General features: G+C 45.7%; 1 protein-coding gene across 1 annotated transcript in view; it reads right to left on the bottom strand.

Moving 5' to 3' along the window:
- TTC39B (tetratricopeptide repeat domain 39B) overlaps positions 1-26,028 on the bottom strand; it is a 56,962-nt gene that overhangs the window by 23,610 nt on the left and 7,324 nt on the right. The window contains exons 2-4 of the mRNA XM_063295058.1: positions 10,449-10,553; positions 9,357-9,488; positions 7,536-7,612 (exon numbers count right to left, since the gene is read on the bottom strand). Of these exons, the coding sequence (XP_063151128.1) occupies positions 7,536-7,612; positions 9,357-9,488; positions 10,449-10,543 (304 nt within the window). The 5' untranslated portion in view covers positions 10,544-10,553. The remainder of the gene's footprint in view (positions 1-7,535; positions 7,613-9,356; positions 9,489-10,448; positions 10,554-26,028) is intronic.

The raw sequence follows: 26,028 nt of genomic DNA, 5'->3' as shown, positions 1-26,028 counted from the left end.
GATGTGGATTAGGAAAAGGCTTGCTTAGAGAAGTAGTCCTTTACCACCCAAATCACAGTCTTTCTCTGACTAGGAGGCAAATCCACAATGAAATCCATGGAAACCTCCTCCCAAGGACGGGAGGGGCTGGCCATCGGCTGCAGCAGCCCTTGCGGTTTGCCCCCCTTCCGTTTTGACATGGCACAGACAGGACAAGAAGCAACATAACTTTTTACATCACGTCTCAATGTGGGCCACCAAAATTGGCGGCGCACCAGATGCAAGGTTTTGACAAACCCAAAATGACCAGCCACTTTATCATCATGAGACCTAATCAAAATTTCCCTTCGCAAACTGTCAGGGACATAGAGGCGGTTTTGCTTCCAAGCTAAGCCTCTGTCAAATGTAACATTGTCTCTATTCGCTTGCAACCAAGTGTCAGATTTCAGCTCTAGCAGAAACTGTTGTTGCGATTACGAGGGAACCGGCGTCCTTCCCCCAGCCGGTGAAACCGAAGCTGGGGGCAGCTGTGCACGAGTCTGACTGCATGTGACAGCTTGCAACCCCAATTGGGGTGCTGTCCACACTGTACCCACAACGTCAGGTGCCTGGACCGAATCCTGGGGCAGGCGGGAAAGCGCATCAGCCAGGAAGTTTTTCTTACCCGGAATGAACTTCAACTTAAAGTCAAAGCAACTGAAAAATTGAGCCCAGCGGATCTGCTTAGGACTGAGCTTACGGGGTGTGCTGAGTGCTTCTAAATTTTTATGGTCCAAACTTCAAAAGGACATTTAGCCCCCTCTAAGAGGTGGCGCCATGCCTCCAAAGCAGCCTTGACTGCAAAAGCTTCTTTCTCCCAAACATGCCATCGCCTTTCCATCTCGGAAAATTTCCAGGACAGATACGCACAGGGCTTCAGGCGGTCATCGGCATCCGCTTGCAGCAAGAGCGCTCCAATTGAAAAATCGGAAGCATCCACTTGAACCACAAAGGGTTTAGTGGGATCAGGGTGTTGAAGAATGGGTTCAGCAGTGAACAGGCTTTTGAGTTTGTTGAAAGCCAACTGGCATTCAGGTGTCCAATTGAGCAATGCCCCCGGGTTCTTCACTTTGCATGTGTCCCCCAACCCCTTCGTACGTAACAAATCAGTGAGAGGCAACACAATTTCTGCGATCCCCTGGATGAATTGGTGGTAATAGTTGGAAAATCCAAGAAAACTTTGGAGCTGCCTGAGGGTACGCGGGCGCTCCCACCCCAAAATAGCTTGAATCTCTGCAGGATCCATTTCAATGCCCTTGTCAGAGATCCTGTACCCCAGGTAGTCAAGCTGAGTCTGATGAAATTCACACTTAGAAAGTTTAGCATAAAGCCCAGCCTTTCTCAGTTTGCTAAGCACCTGTTTCACCAAGCGCTCATGTTCCTCCTCTGTTTCAGTATAAATCAAAACATCATCCAAATAGACCAGTACACCCTTGAACAAATGTTCATGTAACACTTCATTGATCAATTGCATGAACACCCCTGGTGCCCCCGCCAACCCAAAAGGCAAAACTTTGTACTGAAAAGAACCCAGAGGACAATTGAAAGCAGTCTTCCATTCATCCCCCTCCTGTATGCAGATACGGAAATAGGCTTCCCGCAAATCCAGCTTAGAGAAGATTTTCCCCTTAGCCAGATGTGCTAACATGTCTTTTATTAATGGCAGAGGATATTTGTTTAATATCGAGACCGCATTTAATCCGCGGTAATCTGTACAAAGTCTCAATGTCCCATCCTTCTTCACTCGAAACAAGACGGGGGCGCCCACTGGCGAATTTGCTGGTTCAATAAAACCCCTGGCCAAGTTTTTGTCCACAAACTCCCTCAACGCCGCCAGTTCCTTTTGCGTCATGGCATAGATTTTTGGTTTGGGCAGTTGAGCATCAGGGACCAACTCTATCGCACAGTCAGTTTTTCGATGGGGTGGAAGTTGGTCCGCTTCCTTCTCACCAAACACATCTGCAAAGCTTTGGTATTGCTCCGGCAAGCCCTCCAGTGGGGTGACAGCGAAATGCGGGGTTGCTGCCGCCGCCCTCCCCACTGCAGCCTCCGGAGCGTCGTCCTCCCCAGGGGCTTGATAGAAACCATCCCCAAAAGTCAAAGTCCTGTGCACCCAATTTATATATGGGTTTTGTTGGACCAACCAAGGAAACCCCAGAATGACTAAGGGACCCCCCACAGGCGCCACCACAAACGGCAGCCCCTCACTGTGGCTGCCCATTTGCAACGCCACCATGCCCGTGAAATGGGTGACGGGTTTCCCCTCCACCGTAGAACCATCCAGCTGGGTGAAAAACATGGGACGTTGCAGTAGAAAGCTGGGTAACTCCAAAGCAGCCATCACGTCAGGGTGCATCAAGCAACGCGAACACCCTGAATCGATCAATGTCCAAACTTCAACGGTTCTTGTGCGGGAGCCTAACTTCACTTTAACGGTCAGTGTGGGATAGTTGGCACTCACCGAAACATGTTCGTGCCCATCCTCCACCACCTGCCCACAGGCGCTCTTTAAAGCAGGTGGCTGGCGTTTCCTGCTGGCTGGAGTAGGTCGGGCTCCCCCTCGCCCCCGAAGTAGGGAATCTCCTCCACTTCAGTTTCAGCCATGGCTGCCTTTATTTTCCTGAGTAGAGAGGGAGATTTCCCCAACGGCTTCCCCGAGCGATCATCGGTCTTTCCCTTCGGGCACGCCGCCGCTCGGTGACCTTCCTTCCCACATCGGAGGCATTGCCCTTTCGCATAGCGGCGCTCCCTCTCCTCTTCCCAGGCACGTTGACCGGACTTTCCAGTGGGCGCAGCAGTGCGGGAACCCTTGCTGAACCCAGCATATCTCATCACCTTCCTGTGAGCGAAGGTCTCGTGGGCATGCTCAGCCTTCCCCGCCAGCTGTATCCATTCAAACAGGGTATCTGGGTCGTCCCTGCCGAGCAACCACCTCAGGACCTCCGTATTCAGACCGTCCTTAAAAAGTTCTATTAATGTGGATTGGGACCAATCCTCAACCTTCCCAGCCAGAGCCTTAAATTCCAGAGTGTAGTCTGCCACCGATCGTGGCCCCTGGCACAGCTCCCTCAGCGCCCATTTTGCTCTTTCTTTAGCTAACGGGTCTTCAAAGTGTAGTTTCAATGCCCACAGGAATTCTTCGAACTCCTCCAGCTCAGGGGCATCCGATTGACATAACTGCACATACCAATCGGCAGCCCGCCCCTTGAGCTTAGTGGCAATGGCATTAATCTTGGCTCCTTCTGAACGAAAATACTGCTCCCATTCATCCATATAACTCCTTGCATTGGTAAGGAAGAATGTTAGCTTAGTTGGATCTCCATCAAATTTAATGGTAAAGTCCTTAACCCCCACTCCGGGCGGTCCCTTCACCACAGCTGGGTGGTCGGGCTTCCTTTTAGCTCCCAGGGACCTCCGCTCTCGAGGAGGGGACCTTGAAATTCTCACCCTTGGCGCCCTTGCTTCCTCTCTGTGCCGGGTCCTACTCCTTTCCTCCGGGGAAGTTGGGGGCAAAGAAGGAGTCGAATGCCTAGTACTAGACTCCTCTCTCCTCCTCTCCCGGGGACCCCAGTCCATGGACATTTTCTGGAACATAAATTCTAGTGACTCCAATTTGGCCTCCACCAGTTTTATACGATCAGGGGTTTGGGAATCCTCCTTTCCCTCCTGCCTCACCACGGTTGGGGACATCGGGTATCGCTGCTTCCAAGATGTTTTGGACGTCCCTGGTAGGGATCCCTGTGTTTCATCCCAGGTGAACAGCTCGCCTGGCGACTCACCGGTCAGTTCAGGGGCTCTTTTACCTCCAACCTCCTCTTCTCCTAGGCTGGAGCTCGACCCCTCTCGCACTTCTGAAAGCTCTCGAGGGACTCTCTCCGTTCTTATCACTGTGGAGTCGGGTTCCCCCTCGCTTGATTCCTCGCTTTCCGTGGTCTGGGGATTTGGTTTGCTCATCGCTAGCACTTCTCCCTCACAAAATAAATCTGGAAAGGGGCTAACGGAAATTTTTTTGAATTCTCAGCTTTATGTAATGATTGCCTACTCTAATAGACTCAGACTCACAAGCAGGAACTTAATGATATCTGATTTATTAAAGAATAGTATGCAAATACAGAGAAAGCTGAAAATGAGCAAAAGCGCGCCAAATACAAACTAAAAACCCTCGCCTCAAACGTAATCCCTCCCCTCGCCCTCCTGTTGCAAACTCCCCCCCCCCCAGGTGCTGGTAACCATTTCTGCTGATGTCCTGGGGAAGGAACCTTGAACACACGAGATAACCCAAACACATTCCAATCCAGCTACTAACATATAACAATCCCACGAGATAGAATCCTCCTCTCTTCCCAGACGAAACACACATCAGCCAAATGACATGCGAAACGTTACGATGTACTGGCAACATTGGAACGGTGAACATGACTGGAAGCTTGTCTGAATACATATCAAAAGCTTTTTTTGTTGTTTATTCGTTCAGTAGCTTCCGACTCTTCGTGACTTCATGGACCAGCCCACGCCAGAGCTTCCTGTCAGTCGTCAACACCCCCAGCTCCCCCAGGGACAAGTCCGTCATCTCTAGAATATCATCCATCCATCTTGCCCTTGGTCGGTGCCTCTTCCTTTTGCCTTCCACTTTCCCTAACATCAGCATCTTCTCCAGGGTGTCTTGTCTTCTCATTACGTGGCCAAAATATTTCAGTTTTGCCTTTAATATCATTCCCTCAAGTGAGCAGTCTGGCTTTATTTCCTGGAGGATGGACTGGTTGGATCTTCTTGCAGTCCAAGGCACTCTCAGAATTTTCCTCCAACACCACAGTTCAAAAGCATCGATCTTCCTTCTCTCAGCCTTCCTTATGGCCCAGCTCTCGCAGCCATATGTTACTACTGGGAATACCATTGCTTTAACTATGCAGACCTTTGTTGCCAGTGTGATGTCTCTGCTCTTAACTATTTTATCGAGATTTGTCATTGCTCTTCCCCCAAGGATTAAACATCTTCTGATTTCCTGACTGCAGTCAGCATCTGCAGTAATCTTCGCACCTAGAAATACAAAGTCTTTCACTGCCTCTACATTTTCTCCCTCTATTTGCCAGTTATCAATCAAGCTGGTTGCCATAATCTTGGTTTTTTTGAGGTTTAGCTGCAGGCCACCTTTTGCACTTTCTTCTTTCACCTTCATTGTAAGGCTCCTCAGTTCCTCTTCGCTTTCAGCCATCAAAGTGGTATCATCTGCATATCTGAGATTGTTAATGTTTCTTCCAGAGATTTTAACTCCAGCCTTGGATTCCTCAAGTCCAGCACGTCGCATGATGTGTTCTGCATACAAGTTGAATAGGTAGGGTGAGAGTATACAGCCCTGCCGTACTCCTTTCCCAATCTTAAACCAGTCCGTTGTTCCATGGTCTGTTCTTACTGTTGCTACTTGGTCGTTATAGAGATTCTTCAGGAGGCAGACAAGATGACTTGGTATCCCCAGACCACTAAGAACTTGCCACAATTTGTTATGGTCCACACAAAGGCTTTAGAATAGTCAATCAAACAGAAATAGATGTTCTTCTGAAACTCCCTGGCTTTTTCCATTATCCAGCGGATACTGGCAATTTGGTCCCAAGTTCCTCTGCCTTTTCTAAACCCAGCTTGTACATCTGCCAATTCTCGCTCCATGAATTGCTGAAGTCTCCCTTGCAGGATCTTGAGCATTACCTTACTGGCATGTGAAATGAGTGCCACTGTTCGATAGTTTGAACATTCTTTAGTGTTTCCCTTTTTTGGTATGGGGATATAAGTTGATTTTTTCCAATCTGATGGCCATTCTTGTGTTTTCCAAATTTGCTGGCATACAGCATGCATTACCTTGACAGCATCATCCTGCAAGATTTTGAACAGTTCAGCTGGGATGCCGTTGTCTCCTACTGCCTTGTTATTAACAATGCTTCTTAAGGCCCATTCAACCTCACTCTTCAGGATGTCTGGCTCTAGCTCACTGACCACACCGTCAAAGCTATCCCCGATATTGTTATCCTTCCTATACAGGTCTTCCGTATATTCTTTCCACCTTTTCTTGATCTCTTCTTCTTCTGTTAGGTCCAGCATACTGGAACAGATATACTGTATATTTTAGGATTCTCATAAAAGTTATGCATTAACAGTAGATGTCTACTATAGAAATATTTATGAGTGTATTCACCAATCTTGTTCTGGAAATAAGATCAAATGCAGACCCAAAGTCAATGAATACAGTACATAGGGTAGAGCCTGTCTTGGGCAACTATTTTTCAGCCAGATGCTGCAGTATGAGAGCATGGTCATGTATAGAATGTCTGGCTCTAAAATCTGCTTCCTCATCTGCTGGACTATGCTCTAAATTGCTCCAATCAGCCAATTTGTTGTGCTGATGTTTAGCACAGAACTTACTTATTATACTTAGAAGGCTGCTGGGCCGATTGTTCGCAAGCATTTCCTGACTACTTTTTTAATAGATGGGCACTATAATGGCTAGACCTTTGATATTTGCACATGATGATTGATACAGATGCACAAGGAAGCATTTACAGAGGTCCACCATTCCAAATTACTATGTAAGATTTCAACAGTAATAAAATTATTATGTGGATCATTGCCAGGCTTAAGCTGTTATAAGGCCTGTTATTTCAGAACTTGTAACAGAGGTCAGTTAGGGAGCTAGTTAATATTGAACTCTAAATCAGATCCAGGCAAGTCTTCCTAAAAAGGCCCTCCCACATTGTTGCCAGTATAAGAAAATGAAAAAAAAGGGTGAAAGGCCCCCTGTGCAAGCACCGAGGCATGTCTGACCCTTTGGGGGGACACCGCTTTCACGACATTTTCTTGGCAGACTATAGCGGGGTGGTTTGCCATTGCCTTCCCCAGTCATGTGGCGCAGAGTGGTAGGCGGCAGTATTGCAACTAAAATTCTCCCCACGACCTAAGTTCGATCCCAGCGGAAGCTGGATTCTTGGGTAGCCGGCTCAGGTCAACTCAGCCTTCCATCCTTCCGAGGTCGGTAAAATGAGTACCCAGCTTGCTGGGGAAGGTGACGACTGGGGAAGGAAATGAAAGGGGCCTATAATTGAATGGGAAGTAGCGACATCTAAACCAAAATTAAAACTAAACATTTTTAAAACATCAACTATTGGCAATCAACTTTCAGCCTCCCATGGCTTTTGGATCTTTAAGGATGAAGATTGGAACAGTTTGCCATCCAGAATCAGTCTGGGTCTGATTCTCACTCTTTGACACCAAAGTTCCAAAAAGCAGATCAAAATGGAACCAAAAAATACTAATAATCTGGCCCATTTTTTCCCTTGTTTACAGGAGTGGGAAAAAGTAAACATAGTTTTAAATAAAAATAAAGAAAGCAGACTTCCCATGACATTGAGTCCTAATCTATTTTGCAAAAATTAAGTTGTACATATTTTTCACAGCTTATTTATATATATCATATCAAATCAGCAAGAAGTACATACTTTAAAAAGAAAATACCTCACCCCTTTTTTCCTTACCTTCACTCAGCTGATCTAGATATTGTTTTGAAACTAAACTGGATAATGACTCTACCACTGTGTTTCTTTTTCTAAACCTATATCAACATAAATGACAAAAAACACACTTAAAGCCTATTATTTAATTAAAGAAACTGTCATAAAAACAAACTAAACATGCTGTATTCCCTACAGAATAAGTAATCTACTGAATCTACAGGATACAAAGTTATTACTGCACAAATAATTTCCAAGAATGTAATGCTAAGCAAGCACAGATTTGAGATCTCTTGACCATCTGTCAGGGAGAACAAGGGAATGGAGCCAGAAGATTATGGATACTTCCACACAACTGCTTTGCTGTGTTGCCCTCGATCCTGGAGCCAGAAATAAGTAAGGCTTCCCTAAATCATCCTGTCCTCACAGTGCACCCAGAACAGTCTTCCCCCTGTTGCTGTCCATACATCTAACTTGCAACATTTTAAGGGCTGTGACTGGTGATTCCCTCTGCTGAAATTCCACCCCACTCACCATTAGCTGTCACATGAAAAGCTATCTCCAACTGGCATGCACAAGGTTCTAGTTACTCTATGCACTGCATTTTTTTCCTTTCTTATCTTCCTGGAGACCAACTGAACTATTTTTAAAATTTCTACAGTTCAACCAATTTCTCAAAACTATGGATCAACCAGTTGATCTTTCAACTAATAGGCGGAAGCTCCCTTCTAATGGTTTCCCAGATTTGTGCTGCTACTGAATAAGTGCTGTTGATAAGCTGCAATATGAAAAAGGAGTTTAGCTATGGGGCTAAGAAAATTAGCTACAAACTATCTAATAATATTACATGAGGTTCCAGAAGCTTCTGCGAACAACAGCCACCGGGTAAGGAATTCAACAGGCTACTGAGGTAGAAGAGAGTAGTCTTTCCAATTACACTTCCAATTAAGGACAGACTAGTTGATTTCATGGCTTTGTACTCTCTAGGTAAACCAGCTGACCCATTAGCACAAACTATTTAAAATAGAAAAAAATGTGGCTGCAGAAGCCAGGGCTCCAATCTCCCTCTCAATCAAAGGAGGTGAGAGAGCAGGTCCAATTGGATAGAAGGGGACAGTCCCACAGGAAACCAACAGAACCATAAGAGCCACCAGTTTGCTGACAAAGAACCCATCCATTGAAGCAGCCTCCCCAATGAGCATCAGCATGCGATGTCTGGAGGCAGGATAAGAGAGAAAACACCACTTCCAGAGCAGAGCACCTAAAGACACCCTCGGGCTGCCTTAGCTATGAGTAGACAATGAGATATAGGTGGTGGCCTGCAGACATGTCCTCTGGAAATGTTTACTCAGCTGTCCTCACTCTGGGACAAGGGAGCTATGCAGATTTGCCTTATGTGATTTGTTGGCTAGAACACGCTCTTGAGGAATCTCAGTTACCTGACTAGTGCAATGTTACCATCTGAGGGATATATTTATAGTAAAATTCTAAAATGCAGCAAAGATGTTACCTGATTTTGGGAAGGCGGGCAGGGGGTGGCTAACAGACCATATATCCAGGTTTATTTCTCAATGGAATCTACAGCATATTTAAAATTTGAAAATTGGCATTTCTCTTTCATCTAATTTCATTACTATAAAAATCATATAAAAATCAATAGGCAATGAAAACTTTGAGCTTCTCTGTTAAAAGAGCAAATACCTCTTTTTTTCCAAATTAACTAGAGCTCTAGATAAATGAAACTGGATAGCATATTATATTGTGTTTTTTTCATTATATAACAAAATAATCCTAATCTTGATTATGTAAATCCTGCAACAATGTCATAAAATTGTTCCATCTTACTTTTGGCAAGTTTGTAAAGCTTCTTTCAGTGTAGAAATTCCCATTTGGATATCCTGTTGTTCAAATGTCATTGCTGCTTGAATAACTAATATACTGCTATATCCTAGGGCATGATACATACTATCTTTAGACCTATTTTGAAAATAAAATATAAAATAAAGATGGTCAGTTTGATAAGAAATCCAATTACATGTGTCAAAAACAAGACTGAAATTTTACAAATTTTACATAATGTGTATAAAACAGTTTACTTCTAAAATGCTATATTGTGTTCAACATAATGTTTTGTTGAATGTGGTCACCATGAGCATTTATCCCAATAAAATGCTTGAAATTATGCATTTTATTTATTTGGGAATTATTTTGGAACCCAATATCTTTTATGTTATTTGCTTTTCCAAGAATATATGAAAGAATACATCAAAATTTGAGCTAAAGTTGTCATTAATTTTAAGTGGAAAAAAATGAGAACACTTTGGAGCAGGGGTTCCCAAATGTTGCAATACTGTGACTACCCCTCTCCCCATAAAAGTAATTATCTCACTGAGGCTAGGGTTGGCAAGAAAATATGCCACTTTTAACAATTAAATTTTAGTCTTATATCAAAAAGAACAACAATAGAACCTTACAACTTTATAAAATAAAACACTGGAAACAAAAACACATTTTGGGGAAAAACATTTCTGACAAAACAACAGGTCTGAATGTATAAAATTTAAATATTTTGTAAAATAAATACATATGGGAGTATTTTAAAAGTTCATTTTTAAATCACATTCTATAAAAATACTAGTTGAAAGGACATAATACCAATTTGTGGAACACTTGTGTCATTGCTGAGAAATGGAATCAGGTGAAAAACTGTTTTGTATATTCTGAGTTGGACTACCATGCCTGAGGCAAAATTTAAGAACATTTTGTGACCCTTCTCTCACCCACTATTTGAAAAGCTCTGCTTTAGAGGGTGGGATTAAATAGTTGCAAAAGAACTGTTTTTAGGCAGGAACAGAAATTGAATTAAGGAAAGCTACTATATTCAGAGGCCTTAAATTAATTTCTAGCTGGATGTCAACTCCAGCAAACAAAACTCACCATGGTCGAAGTAATTCCAGAGCTTCTGAAAATTTGTTGTTAAGAAATAAATGTAGTGCTGCTGAGCACTCTTCCAAAGCACACTTAAGGTCCATTTTTGTAGCCCTAATGAGTGCACAAACGGAAGAGAATTTTCATTACACTTAAATCAATACTAACACTGTTGCAAAACAAACCCCACAATAAGGTTCTGTTGCTTGATATGGTCATATTTTGAATGTCTGATCTAGAGGCAAGATTAAATTGTAATAGTGAAGAGTCTGTTAATTAATTAATTAATTATGACATAAAACATTCGTGTTTCGTAGATCATTTCATCAAGTGTATAGAGTACTACCCTGTCAAACTTTGGGGTCAGAGAGAGAAATCCATTGCGGTACTATTTCCTTGCCCCATCTCCTCCAACCATGGGTATATATTTGATCGCTCCAGATAGTACTCCGTATATTACAGCAGGCTGTAGTCTACAAATATGTATACCATGATATAATCTCTGAATACTACACAATTGTCATTTTTGCTGCAACAGACCAATTGGACATTACAGTGTCCAAAAAGGACATAACAGTGTAAGAAATCAGTATCATTGGTGCTGATAAGCTTATCCTCAGAAAAGCTAAGAAGCCATTATGGAAGAATTCTAGCAACCTCCATTCTATTTTTATACTGCAATTGGTGTTCCAATTCTTGCACCTCTTTCTTCTGCTTGTCCTAGATAAAAGGCCAAAAGCAATTCTTTTTGGAGTGGGAGGGAATTTCCACCTGTTCTTGTTTTTGCAATGGCCAAATCTGGTATCCTGTTTGCTTTTGAGCATGCAAAACCTAGTTCCCACACATGCTGATATACACGGCTGTTCAGCTCTTCCTATGAGTCGAAGTAGCTAAACAAATCATGGCACTTCAATCTGCAGTATCACGTCCAGCTTGGGATTCCTGGCATCTTATTCTTCTAAACTTTGGATTCCAGGTGATTAAGAGAGCTTTAAGACTTCAAAAGATTTCCAATTAGCTGCACAGGAAAGTTTGTGGTGGAGTCTTCCAAAAAGCCAAGGTAACCTGCTGTATGAAACCTCAGAAGGCAGAGGTGGTCCTAAGGGTGAGTTGGTACAGCAAGGCAAACTACAGAGCAACAGAGTGAACCATGGCTACCGAGGCTACCAAGGTGTGATGAGAATGAAGGTGGTTAAATATCTGTTGATCTTCACCAGAATTCTGACCAACGGTGGAATGGGTGAAAACATGTAGAATGGGAATCAATTCAGGAAAAAAGGAAGAAGTCACTAACAGACCGGGGGTCTATCCCATCTCACTACAAAATGTTAGGCGTTGCCTGTTATCTTGCAATGCACAAAGATTGAGTTTGAGGCTGCCCCAATGGGATTTTACAGAGTCTGTTTCTGTTTTGGGTTAGGTTTCTGGTATGGCTGAGCCAATTGGTGAGGATGTTGCTATCTCCAGGTTTATGTTTTGCAGGATAAAAATTGAGCGAGTACCGTTTCTTTACACACCAGCCTATGGTGGAACTGTCTAATATAATCTGGCCAGTCTGGTCATGGGACAGCATTGGAAAGGTGATCATGACACTGCCTTCTATATTGAGAGATGCTCAGATATGTTCAGGTGTCTCAATGCTTCATGGCTGGACGATGTATCTCAGATACAAAGGGCCTGGAGGTGAGCTCTTCATCTTTATATAGATACACATGTGTTGAGAAGTGTGAAAGAAACATTCCCAGTGAAATTTTCTGAAACTGGCTATTAGTGGAGGGAACCCATTATACAGGGCAAAAACAAAAGGAGAAGCTATTTATTGGACCTCTCTTCCACCACAATTAAAAAAGAACAGTTCATATACATCCACAGTAAAAAATAAAAACAATAAATCAACCAGTATCAAATCATTATTCAATCTCATGGCACCAATTTACCTTCCCAAGACTCTCTAAAGTAACTCTATTTTTAATAGTGTTCAGAAAGCAAGTAAGGTGGGGGAAGATTGAATTTCTGGGGAAGACTATTTCAAAGTGTAGACATGCACACAGAGAAGGACCTGCTGTAAGTCTTCACACATACATACGCCTTATATCATGAAAATGGGGAGTCACAAGCAAATTCTCTTAACATGTTTGAATCAGGTGAGTTGAAACCAGGTGGAGAAGGTGCTCCTAAATACTTTGGTGCCAAACCATGTAGGGCATTAATGGTCAAAACAAGAATTCTGAATTGCAATCAGAAGAAAATATGGAGCTATCTTTTGTTTGTTCTTGCAGAAGTGGAATGGAGGTACCACACTTATAGAGAGTATATCCATGTGTAATACAGCCAGAAAAAAAACCTTCTTGGATTGTGCAGCAGTCGATGATAACACACTGAAGTAAATAGATCCATTTAAACTAAGGAAGTAATGACAGTATGGTACTACAGATACGTACAGCATGCATCCTGTAAATCCCCCTGCAAATCTATATCAGTCGCTGTGTGTGAGTTGGGCGGCCCTATAAATTTGTTTAATAAATAAATAATAGAAGCCACAACCCCTCCTGCAAAAGGATGGAAGCAACTGATATTATCCTGAAACAACCCTGCTTCAAAAAAACAATTGAGGTAGCAAAGGTGCAATGCACTTTTTGTGAGATGGGCAGCCATGTAAATTTGATAAATAAATAAATAATGGATGTTTCTTCCCTTGACTTCCAGAGTGCTCAACCTGCTGGAAATCGCAGTTGAGCAATTTTTATGCAGGTGGCCTCTCCACCATGGTCAGGAGCCTTCACAGGGACACTAGATTCGCTTTCACTTCCTCTCTTAATTACCATCAGATACTTTCTATTAAAGTTGCCTTGGGAAAAGTTCCAGCACACCAGGAGAATTTCCTTCGATCCTTGATTTAAGAATATTTTTAAGTTTAAAGATTAAAAAGAATAACCTCGACATTTGAAAACAGCAAAGGAAGTTTAGAATTGGCTTTGAATAGCTGTAGCACCAAAAGGATTTGTTAACAAGTTTTATGGACTGTTTAAAATTTTATAGAAAACAGACTTTGAGATTTTGAAATTAACTGTGAAAACTCTCTCCAGGGAAAGTCCGGCCAGTGAAAAATAAACAAATAATAAGACTGGATTTTGAAGCTTAACTAGAGGGAACCAGAGAGCATTTAAAGGGGAAGATACCTATTAACAATTAAAGAGCATTATCTTTAAGAGAAATTAAGTCTGTTTGGGAGCGATACACTCAGGACTTACTTTTAAAAACATCTGCTACTACAAAAATGGATTTAACAGAGACTATAGAAGAACAGATGCAACCTGATAAAAAAGAGACTGAGGCAGTTTTGTGGATTTGAAGCAGAATTACAAAAGTGATATGAAAGGAGATGCCGTGGTTTTGAAAACTGATTCAGTATTTGATGTGGAAAAAAATGTGAAAATGGAGAATCAAAGGAAAGGGATCATACAAATAATAAATCAAAAGAGTGACTTGGAAAGACTTTCTATCTTGGATTTACAAAAAGAGTGTGTTAAACCAATGAAGTTATTGAAACTGTTCCTGAAAGAAAACAAAAACATGATAAGAAATGAAGGTGGGGGACATTATTCCACAGGATTAAAGATTAAGCAATTAAAAAATAAGTAAACAGAAGCTTTATAAAGTGAATTTATTTGATCAGGGTTAAATTCTATTATAGTATGCTGCCTGGTAGTTATTAAAGGGTCTTGTTTTCGCTCAGAACTGTAGGACAAGGCTTTAAGAATTTGTCTATAAGTGAAGAGAATTTTCTTCTGTTTTACTTTTTACAGAAAGGGATAAATTGGATTATAAAATGGATTTTATTAAGCTTAAAATTTGTGTGCTAGCTCTCGTAGCTTTTAATAGATTTTTGGATCATTTAATAGGATTAAATGATTTCTTATACTTTTAATAAATCTTAGATCATTTAATATGATTTCTTATAATTTGATTATTAAGAAGGGATGTGATATGGGAAGAAGAGATTAACTTTTTAATTTTTTTCTTATTAGAGAAGGTGTTAACCTACTGAAATGGTTTATACTTATCTGGGGGGTCATCTTTTATAAATCTTCTATCTCTTTTCCTTTTCTCTATTTCTTTGTATTTTTTTTCTTTCCTTTCCTTTTCCTTTTCTTAGTTTGTATTAGTTTTTTATCTTTGTATATGTAAACTTTAATACAATTATTATATAAAAGAGAGAACTAAAATAAAATAAAATAAATACAATGCAGTCTGAGCCCACAATCCTTCTTAGGAAAGATAAAGTACCTAGAGAAGAAGGCAAAAGGACAGTGTGATGGTCCTGGTTCTCAGTTATTAATTCAGAGTCTTTCAAATCACAAGCCATCAAAGAATATGGAAGAGTTCTTTATTAATACAGGCAATCAGTCCAAGGCAAAGATCAGAGATTTTCAAGCAGAAATGGGATATTTATTTTTACTCAAACTTTAAACTTCCTGCAACAAGCAGGAGGTTCCACAAATGACTTAACAGGCCACTTCAAATTCTAAATTCTACTGCTTTTTCCAAACAGTTTTGAACCTTACTATTATGCAAGAATATAACATTTCATTATTCTTTTAGCTCTTGGGAATGTTTTCATTCAACTTAATAGTCAACTTGCCTTCCAAACTGTGTTCATTTCCCTTGATTTAAAAGAGAAGGAATGATAAAGTATAAACATAAGACTGACTAAAATCAGTGGAACCAACATCTTTCTATTTAACTGAATAGTTCAGTAAAAGGACTCCAGAGATCTCTTTTAAAACTCTTTTAAAATGAATAGACTCATACATCATGCCAATACATAGTTTAATTATGACAGTTTGAATAAGCCATGACTAACCAGGTTCACACAATATACTAAGCCCCAACCAAACGAGCTGTATTATGGTTTTGCTGTGTTATGTGGACCTAGCCAATGAATAAGTTCAACAGACCACCCATCCTATTACTCTGTCATGATCGCCATTGCGATGTTTGCGACATCGTAACGGCTCGCATGACAAAGCGCGGATGCGTGTCAATGGCTGGAGAGGTGTGGGCGATAAACCGGACAAAGAAGATAATGGGGTTGGGAGATCTACTGAACAAACAAGGTCCCATCGCCCGGTAATCGGCCATTGACGCCCCTGATAAAGAAAGGATCAGGGCGAGGTTCGGAAAGGCGCATCCGGGCTTTCGAGGAATATCGAGGTCTAATTGCCCGGTAATGGACCATTACCTCGCAGGAAGATAAACAGGGTGATGCCCAGGGCGAATGGGGCTGGACGACCTCTCACCTATCAAGTCTTGATGGCCTGTCACTCCGTGGAACTTGTGGGGCACACCCGGGGAGTGTGGGGGTGGAGCGCTGTTTGGTGCGAGACTATTTAATTCAACTTTTGGTGCGCTTCCCTCACTCTCAGCTTTTTACTGGTGTGCATTCTATTCCAAATAAAAGCCAGAGCTTAAACTTGATTTAGAGTCTGAGTCTTTTATTTGGTCTTAGGCATTCCTTACATAAAGCTGAGAGTCTTTTAAGAACGAACCTCGCTAGCCTCTACCAGGAATTTTTTTTTTGCGAGAGAAGCAACTAGCGATGACTGAACCGGGGACGATCCTGGAATCGGCGCTTCAGAGCGGAGACACGAAGGACTCAATGCGAGTGGGGGAGGCGACCAGACAGCTTCTGGAATCGGCGCTCCCGAGATGGGACACGAGCCCCCTCCCTACCCACACCGCACCCCAGTTTGGAGCCTGGAGCCCCAGCCCGGAGTGGAGGGCCCCGATGGAAGAGGGAGTCGTGAGTCAACAACACTTCAGGTGGGACGGCGTAGCGGACCCCCGGCCAGGGACATCCCACACCACTTGGAGACTCCAATACGCCCAGATGCCCGAGAGGGAATTCGCAGGACTGCCGATCGGGCAACAACCGGCAGCACCGAGGATGAACGATCCCGTCACACCGGACAGAATCAGGGCTCTGGAGTCCAAGGTGCAATCATTAGAACACATGCTGCAATCCATGTCAACTGTAGTGAGTGAGCTCACGAAGAGTGCTGCTGCGCAGGGCGCAGGGAGGGGTCTCGGCATCCCACCCACCCTATCGCCGGCCCCGAGAGGAAGGGGCCAGGCGCAGGACTTTTTCCCAGGGCCCCGTGGTTTTATTCCGGTGGAGGTTACCCCTACTCACTCACAGGTTGGGGTTTCTCCAGTTGGTGGGATCGCTAAAGACTTTCCAGTAAAATTTGATGGCGACCCCACGAACCTGTCATTTTTTTTAACCAACGCAACAAATTACGTACAGCAATACAGACATTGTTTTGCATCGGAAGGGGCTAAAATCTCGGCTATTGCCACAAAACTTAAGGGCAGAGCCGCGGACTGGTACGTACAAATGTCAGAGTCCGGAGCCCCAGCCCTGGCTACCTTCCACACCTTCCTGGCTGCCTTGAAGCAGTACTTTGAAGACCCCCTGGCGAAGGAGAGGGCTAAAGGCGCTCTTAAAGAACTCAATCAGGGGCAGAAATCGGTCGCAGATTACGCCCTAGAATTTAAGGTCTTGGCAGGGAAGGTCCCTGAATGGTCGGAGGCCACCCTGATCAATATGTTTAAGGATGGCCTCAATTGAGAGGTGTTGCAATGGGCGCTGTACAGAGATGATCCGGACTCACTGCATGACTGGATCTGTCTTGCCGGGAAGGCTGAACACGCCCAGCGCACCTTCATGCTGGCGACTAAGAGAGACAGGCATCCTCCCAGTGGGAAAGGGCCAGTGCCACAGTCGGGCCCAACATGGGATGCCGAAAGACGTCGCTTTGCCCATGGGCAATGCATCAAGTGCGGTAAGACAGGTCACCGTGCGGCAGAATGCCACAAGGCTAGGATGGCGGATCGCCCACCTAGACCAATGCAGAAGGCTCCGCAGAAACCACCCAACCCTCCCCGACAGCTGACAGGGGCACTAGCGACCCCGGACAAAAAAGAGGACGTCTATCGCGCGGGGGATGGGTTGGCCGCCCCGGAGCAGCCGGCAGAAAATGCCTTCCACCTGTCCTAAACAGCGCTGCTGGGCAGGTGGTGGAGAATGGGCGCGATACCACCAGGGTGAGTGCGGACTGTCCCATCCTGGCCGTAAAAATTGAACTGAGCTACTGCTCCAAGACCATCAAAGTCGGGGCTTTGGTGGACTCCAGGTGTTCCAGATGCCTGATCCACCCCAACCTAGTCGCTGTGCTAAATTTACCCTGTTTCCCTCTCCCGAAGCCACTGATCTTCCAGCAACTCGATGGTTCCACGGCGGGGGGGGGGGCACCCAGGGTACAGGGAATGTTACCCTACGAATAGGCACGCACAGGGAAACCATAGAATTCGTGGTCACCCCGGTGGGCAAGCCTATAGTGCTTCTGGGAATCCCCTGGCTAACTTGCCACAATCCCTACATTAACTGGAGGACCCGTACGATAACGTTTGAGGATGGGTTCTACCAGGCGCCTGCTAAGGGGAAATCCCTCACTTTGTGGGGAGGGCTGAGATTGTCGACCCTCAAGTTCACGCTTCCCCCATGGAGGGGTTGCCGGAACAATACGCAGACTTCACTGACGTCTTCGGGGAGGAGGAAGCAGACCAGTTACCCACCCATCGCAAGACGGACTGTACCATTGAACTGCTCCCTCATGTCCCATTGCCTAAGCCAAAAATGTACCCAATGACACAAAAGGAATTGGCGGCGTTGCGGGACTTCCTCGATAAAAACCTCGCTCGAGGCTTCATCGAACCGGCAAACTCGCCGGTTGGAGCACCCGTTCTGTTCCGCGAGAAGAAGGACGGTACCCTAAGACTGTGTACAGACTATCGCGGGTTAAATTCAGCTTCCTTGTCAAACAAGTACCCCCTCCCCCTTGTGAAAGATATGTTGGCACACTTGTCGACTGGAAAGGTTTTTTCCAAACTTGACCTCCGCAAGGTGTGTTACCGCATTCGCATCAGGGAGGGGGACAAATGGAAAACAGCTTTTAACTATCCCTTGGGCTCCTTTCTGTCATGTTCATTGTTCCAATGTTCTGAATACATCGTAACGTTTCGCATGTCACTTTCCTGATCCGTGTTTGCTGAGTGGAGATTTCCAGCCATGCCAGGCTGTAATCTCCTTACTGTAACTGTGGAATGTATGTTTGGGTTATGGAATGTGTTCAAGGTTACTTTCTCAGGCCGATGTGGGCAACGGTTGCTAACACCTGGGAGGGGGTGGTTGCTAAGCGGGAGCGAGGGCGGAACCGGGTTTGAAGCGAGGGTTTTTAGTTTGTATTTGGCGCGCTTTTGCTCATTCTCAGTTTTCTTTGTATTTGCACACTATTCTTTCAATAAATCAGTTTTCATTAAGAACCCACTTGTGAGGCTGAGTATGTCAGAATAAGGCAACCATTACATAAAGCTGAGAATCTAAAACTCTTACCACTAACCTCCTTCCAGTGTTACTGTGAGGAAATAAAGTTAGTGATGACTGAACCTACTTCCCGCTCTGCAGAGAGTGAGGATTCCAGCATGGGGGAACCGGATTCCATGAGGCAAAGAAGGGAAAGGACCCTCACTCCGGAGTCGGAGGAGCTGTTGGAGACCTCGGACGCCAGCTCAGCTACTGCGAAAGCGGTAAAGTCCAAGGTGGTCAGAAAGGATGAGGGAACCTGATCCGGAACGCCCCAGGCACCTGGGAAGCCAAGGTATCCGCTGTCCCCAGATGTGGCCATAAGGGTGAGGAGTGGGTCAGACGTCTCCAAGGCCAGTGAGAAATCACAGAGATTGGAAGCCAGGGTAAAGTCTCTAGAAGACATGATGGCAAGGATGTCATTTGCGAGGGGCAGCCAGGATAGAGGAAGAAGGGAATATCGCTACAGACGGTTGTCTCCATCTGTTTCTCCCTCCCCCCCGAGTGTGAGGAGGAAAGACCGGAGGAGGTACTGGGGGGGATCACCACCGCGCAGTCCCCGGTGGACGTCCCCATCGCCCCCGCGGCAGGCTGAGGATGCAGGGAGGGGACGAAGCAGGGATCGAAAGAAAAGTCCCAAAGTCGGAGTTGCGAGTCCCCCCCCCCTCGGGAGAAGAGGTCTCCAGAGCCCAGGAGGAGGGCCGGGAGGAAGGAGAGGAAGAGAAGCCCACAAAGAGCCAGGTATAGGGATTTCACTGTCAAGTTTGATGGGGATCCCACAAAACTGTCATTCTTCCTGACTAATGTGAAAAGCTATATGGAGGAGTTTGGGAGGCTGTTTCCTTCGGAAAGGGCAAAGATAAGCGCTGTAGCTACCCAACTGGAGGGGAGGGCAGCTGATTGGTTTGTCCAGTTAACCGAGATGGATGCCCTGGAGTTGGATGATTTCAGAGACTTTCTCTGGGCACTAAAAATGCATTTTGCTGACCCGTTAGCAAAAGAAAAAGCTAAGGTGGCTCTGAGGGAACTGATCCAAGGATCAAAGTCCGTGGCAGATTATGCCCTAGAATTCCAAGCCCTAGCGGCCAAGGTGGATGATTGGTCGCCAACCACGCTAATAGAAATGTTCAAAGACGGAATGAGACCCGACTTACTGAGATGGGCGTTAGGAAGGGCAGATCCGCTCACCCTATATGACTAGATTCAACTAGCGGCGAATGTCGAGCAAGCCCAGGCTAGGTTCGCACAAACCAGGAGGGGTCCCAAGCAAATGGCCATGACGAGGACGGCTAAGCCACCGGCCACCACTGGCAGAGCTGGACATACGGCCTGGCAGGAGGAGAGGGAGAGCCGTTTTGCGAAAGGGCAATGCCTGCGATGTGGGAAGGAGGGGCACCGAGCAGCGGCGTGCCCACAGAGGAAAACTGAGGAGCGTCCGGCAAAGCCATCAGGGAAATCCCCCTCCGTGCCCAGGAAGATGAAGGCAGCGATGGCTGAAACTGAGGCTGAGAACGTTCCTTTCTATGGGGACGAAGGGGAGCTTGAGCCATCCCAGCTGGCGGGAAACGCCAGCCACCTGCCCTAAGAGGCGCTGCTGGGCAGGTGGTAGAGGAGGGGCGCAACCACGCTTCGGTGAGTGGAAACTTCCCTACCCTGACCGTGAAGGTGAAATTGGGGTCACGGACACGGACTGTGGAAGTGTGGGCAATGGTTGATTCGGGGTGCTCATGGTGTTTAATGCACCCTGACGTGGTAGCTGCATTAGAGTTACCCACGTTCCCTTTGAAACGGCCCATGATCTTCACCCAATTAGATGGATCTACGGCGGGGGGGAAACCGGTGACTCACTCCACAGGGATGGTGGCATTGCAAATGGGTAGCCACTGGGAGAAACTGCCTTTTGTGGTAGCGCCTGTGGGGGGTCCGTTTGTCATTTTGGGGATGCCTTGGTTTGTTCAGCAAAACCCACACATAAATTGGGTGCACAGGACTGTGACTTTTGCAGATGGATTCTACAAAGCCCCTGAGGGGGATGAATTGGACAACGGCGAGGTGGGGAGGGCAGCAGCAACAACTCTGCATCTCCTTACTGGTCCGCTAGACGGACTGCCGGAGCAATACCAAGACTTTGCAGATGTGTTTGGCGAAAAGGAGGCAGATCAGCTACCACCGCACCGCAAAACGGACTGTGCCATAGACTTTATCCCTAATGCAAAGTTGCCTAAGCCAAAAATTTATGCTATGACCCAGAAGGAACTGGCAATGCTAAGAGAGTTTATCGATAAAAATCTAGCCAGGGGTTTTATCGAACCAGCCAGTTCCCCAGTGGGTGCTCCTGTTCTATTCAGACCAAAGAAAGATGGGACTTTGAGATTATGTACGGATTTCCGTGGATTGAATGCAGTCTCAATATTAAATAAATATCCCATCCCGTTGATCAAAGACATATTATCACATCTGGCGAAGGGGAAAATATTCTCTAAGTTGGACCTGAGGGAGGCATATTTCCGCATTCGTATACAAGAGGGGGATGAATGGAAAACTGCTTTCAATTGTCCTCTGGGCTCTTTCCAGTATAAAGTGTTGCCTTTTGGGCTGGCGGGAGCGCCGGGGGTTTTTATGCAACTGATCAATGAGGTCTTGCATGACCATTTATTCAAAGGGGTCTTGGTGTATTTGGATGATGTGTTAATCTATACTAAAACAATAGAGGAACATATAGAACTGGTCAGACAGGTGCTCAGCAAGCTTAGGAAGGCTGAACTGTCTGCTAAATTGTCCCAATGTGCTTTTCATACATCTTAAATTGACTATTTGGGCTACAGAATTTCTGACAAGGGTATTGAAATGGATCCAGCTAAGGTTGAAGCCATTATCGCATGGGAGCCACCACGTACACGTAGGCAGCTCCAAAGTTTCCTTGGATTTGCGAACTATTATCACCAGTTTATCCAGGGGTTCGCGGAGATAGCATTGCCCCTCACTGAATTGCTCAAAACCAAAGGGCAGGGGGACACCTGGAGGGCTAAGAACCCGGGGGCATTGCTGAAATGGACGCCCGCGTGCCAGGTGGCTTTTGACAAGCTCAAAAAGCTTTTTATGGCGGAGCCCATCCTACAGCATCCTGATCCTAACAAACCGTTTGTGGTGCAAGTGGATGCCTCTGATTTCTCCATTGGCGCGCTTCTGCTACAAGCAGACGAGTCGGGCTGTTTGAAGCCTTGTGCTTATCTCTCCCGTAAATTCTCTGCACCTGAAAGGCGATGGCATGTTTGGGAGAAAGAGGCTTTTGCTGTCAAGGCAGCTTTAGACACTTGGCGCCATTTGTTGGAGGGGGCTACCCACCCTTTCGAGGTTTGGACTGATCACAAGAACCTCGAAGCACTCAGTGCACCTCGTAAGCTCAACCCAAAGCAAATCAGATGGGCTCAATTCTTCAGCCGTTTTGATTTTAAGTTGAAATTTATTCCGGGAAGGAAAAACTTTATGGCTGATGCACTTTCCCACAGACCCCAAGATTCCAGCACTGTACCTAATATAGTAGGATGGACCCACAGTTGAGTCTGGCAGCGGTGACCCGCAGCCAGACTCGCGCGCAACAGCCAGACGCTTCAATTTCACCCCGTCCGGGATGTTTGCCAGTTCCCTCAGACTTGCAACAACAGTTTCTTTCCCAATTGAAATCTGACTTGGTTGCAAGCAAATTTACACAGTTACTTTTGACCGTGATTTTGCTTGGAAGAACGATCGTCTCTATGTGCCTGATGCTTTGCACAAAGACATTTTACTCCGTTGCCATGATGACAAACTGGCTGGGCATTTTGGGTTTGTAAAAACACTCCACTTGGTTAGACGCCAATTCTGGTGGCCAACACTAAGGCGGGATGTAAAAGAGTATATTGCTTCCTGCCCTGTATGTGCTGGCTCCAAACGGAAGGTTGGCAAGCTCCAAGGGTTGCTCCAACCCGTCGCCAGTCCCTCTCACCCCTGGGAGGAGATGTCTATGGATTTTATCGTGGATTTACCTCCAAGCCAGAGGAAAACTGTGATTTGGGTTGTGAAGGACTTTTTCTCGAAACAAGCCCATTTCATTCCTTGCGCTTCCATTCCTTCAGCCCAGCAACTCGCCCGCCTCTTCTTTGTACACGTGTACAGGCTCCACAGGAGCCCCTCCCGTTTGGTGACTGACAGAGGCACACAATTTACTTCCCAGTTTTGGCGGGCTTTTATGAAATTGGTGGGCACCAAGCAAGCACTCTCCACTGCGTCGCATCCTGAGACTGATGGATCTACAGAGGCGCTTAATTCCACACTGGAGCAATATCTGCGTGCTTTTGTGAACTATCAACAAGATAATTGGGTCGATCTCCTGCCTTTTGCTGAAGTCGCCTACAACAATGCAGTGCATCAGAGCACTGGTCAGGTGCCATTTCGCACTGTCTTTGGTCGGGATTTTGTGCCCATCCCAGAGCTGCCGCAACCAACATCTCCTCCTTCTTCCCCTGCAGACTGGGCAGCACATCTGGGAGACTCCTGGCCTAAAATCAAACAAGCTCTCGCTGATGCCCAAGCTGCTTACAAACGCCATGCTGACACCAAACGGGCACCTCAGCCACCCTTCAAAGTTGGGGATAAAGTTTACCTCTCCACAAAGTTTATTAAATCACCCCAACCATCTAAGAAATTGGCACCAAACTTCGTGGGCCCCTTCCCTATTGTGGCTCAAATTAATCCTGTTACTTTTAAGTTAGATTTGCCTCATAATCTTAAACGTTTGCATCCCGTTTTTCATTGCAGCTTACTCAAACCCTTCCACCAATCGGATCGCTGGCACCCGCAACCCTCACCACCTCCTCCTATTATGATTGATGGCCAGCAACACTTCGAAGTCCAGGAAATTCTGGATTCTCAACGCCTTCGTTCTACTTTGCAATACCTGGTCCGGTGGAAACATTTCCCTCATCCTGAGTGGGTTGCTGCCCGCGATGTTCACTCCCCTCTTCTGGTTACCCGTTTTCATGCTGCCTATCCTGCTAAGCCTGCTCCTTAATTTCGCATTTTTTTTAAGGGGGGCGGTATGTCATGTTCATCGTTCCAATGTTCTGAATACATTGTAACGTTTCGCATGTCACTTTCCTGATCCGTGTTTGCTGAGTGGAGATTTTCAGCCGTGCCAGGCTGTAATCTCCTTATTGTAACTGTGGAATGTATGTTTGGGTTATGGAATGTGTTCAAGGTTACTTTCTCAGGCCGATGTGGGCAACGGTTGCTAACACCTGGGAGGGGGTGGTTGCTAAGCGGGAGCGAGGGCGGAACCGGGTTTGAAGTGAGGGTTTTTAGTTTGTATTTGGCACGCTTTTGCTCATTCTCAGCTTTCTTTGTATTTGCACACTATTCTTTCAATAAATCAGTTTTCATTAAGAACCCACTTGTGAGGCTGAGTATGTCAGAATAAGGCAACCATTACACTTCCAGTATAAGGTACTGCCTTTTGGTCTTGCAGGGGCCCCTGGGGTTTTCATGCAACTAATTAATGAGGTTCTGCATGACCATTTGTTTAAAGGAGTACTGGTTTATCTGGACGATGTCCTGATATACTCCAAAACTGAGAGAGAACACAAAATATTGGTAAGACAGGTTCTCACCAAGCTTCGGCACGCTAAACTTTATGCTAAGCTTTCCAAGTGCGAATTCCATAAGTTGCACCTGGATTACTTAGGTTACAGGATTTCAGATAAGGGCATCGAAATGGATCCTGCAAAGGTTCAGGCTGTTTTGAGCTGGGAGCACCCGCGCACCCGGCGCCAGCTCCAAAGTTTCCTGGGATTCGCAAATTTCTACAGATCCTTCGCAAAAGGGTTCGCGGAGATTGCCCTGCCCTTGACTGATTTGTTGCGGACCAAAGGCATCGGGGAAACGCGCAAGGTAAAAAACCCAGGGGCCGTGCTCAATTGGACTCCCGCCTGTCAGGCTGCTTTCGACCGGTTGAAAGCTCTCTTTACAGCGGAGCCAATTTTATCCCATCCCGACCCCGAACGGCCTTTTGTCGTTCAGGCTGATGCCTCTGATTTTTCAATTGGGGCTATCCTATTACAAAAGGATTCTGCCGGACTCTTGAAGCCCTGTGCCTATCTCTCCCAGAAATGCGCTGGCATGTCTGGGAAAAAGAGGCATTTGCAGTAAAAGCGGCACTGGAGGCTTGGCGTCACCTTTTAGAAGGGGCGACTTGCCCTTTTGAAGTCTGGACAGACCACCGCAACCTTGAGGCGCTCCGCACGCCCAGGCGCCTCAGCCGTAAGCAGATTCGCTGGGCTCAATTTTTCAGCCGTTTTAACTTTCAGCTGAAGTTTATTCCGGGGAAGAAGAATTTTTTGGCAGATGCACTTTCCCGACTGCCCCAGGACGCGGAGCCTGTCTCCAACATTGTGGGGACTGTGCTCTCTGAGTCTCAATTGGGTTTGGCCGCTGTCACCCGGAGCCGCGCTCAGGAACAGCCTCCCCCTTGTGAACGACTCCGGCGCAGCCCGCTCCGGGCTGCAGGCAACCACAGATGTTGGGTGGGTTGTGTGCAGATTTTGCCCTTGCATTAAAGTCTGATCCCTGGCCCCTTGCTAACTCTGACAAGGTTTCCATGGAACAAGACCTCGCCTGGGTGGAGGGACGTTTATACGTCCCTGACTCGCAACCATCAACTATCCTCAGCCGGTCTCATGACAGCAAACAGGCTGGTCATTTCGGGTTTCTCAAATCCCTCCACTTGACCCGATGCCAATTTTGGTGGCCCTCACTGAGGAAGGATGTCAAAACATATGTGGCATCCTGCCCTGTTTGCGCAATGTCTAAGCGACCATCCGGTAAACCCCAGGGGCTACTGCAGCCTGTGGCTAACCCGTCACGCCCTTGGGATGAAATCTCTATGGATTTCATCGTGGATTTACCACCCAGTCAAAAGAAAACAGTCACTTGGGTAGTCAAAGACTATTTTTCCAAACAGGCTCATTTTGTCCCCTGTGCCTCTATCCCATCGGCACAACAGCTGGCGAAGCTCTTTTTGGTGCACGTGTACCACCTTCACGGCTGCCCCTCTCGCTTGGTGACCGATAGGGGCACACAATTTACCTCACGGTTTTGGCGGGCTTTTTTGAAATTAAGTGGCACCAAGCA

This window comes from Candoia aspera, chromosome 2 (assembly GCF_035149785.1).
Source record: "Candoia aspera isolate rCanAsp1 chromosome 2, rCanAsp1.hap2, whole genome shotgun sequence".
Lineage (NCBI taxonomy): Eukaryota > Metazoa > Chordata > Lepidosauria > Squamata > Boidae > Candoia > Candoia aspera.
Note: the sequence above shows the minus strand (reverse complement) of the source record. Positions and strands in the feature narration are given on the sequence as shown.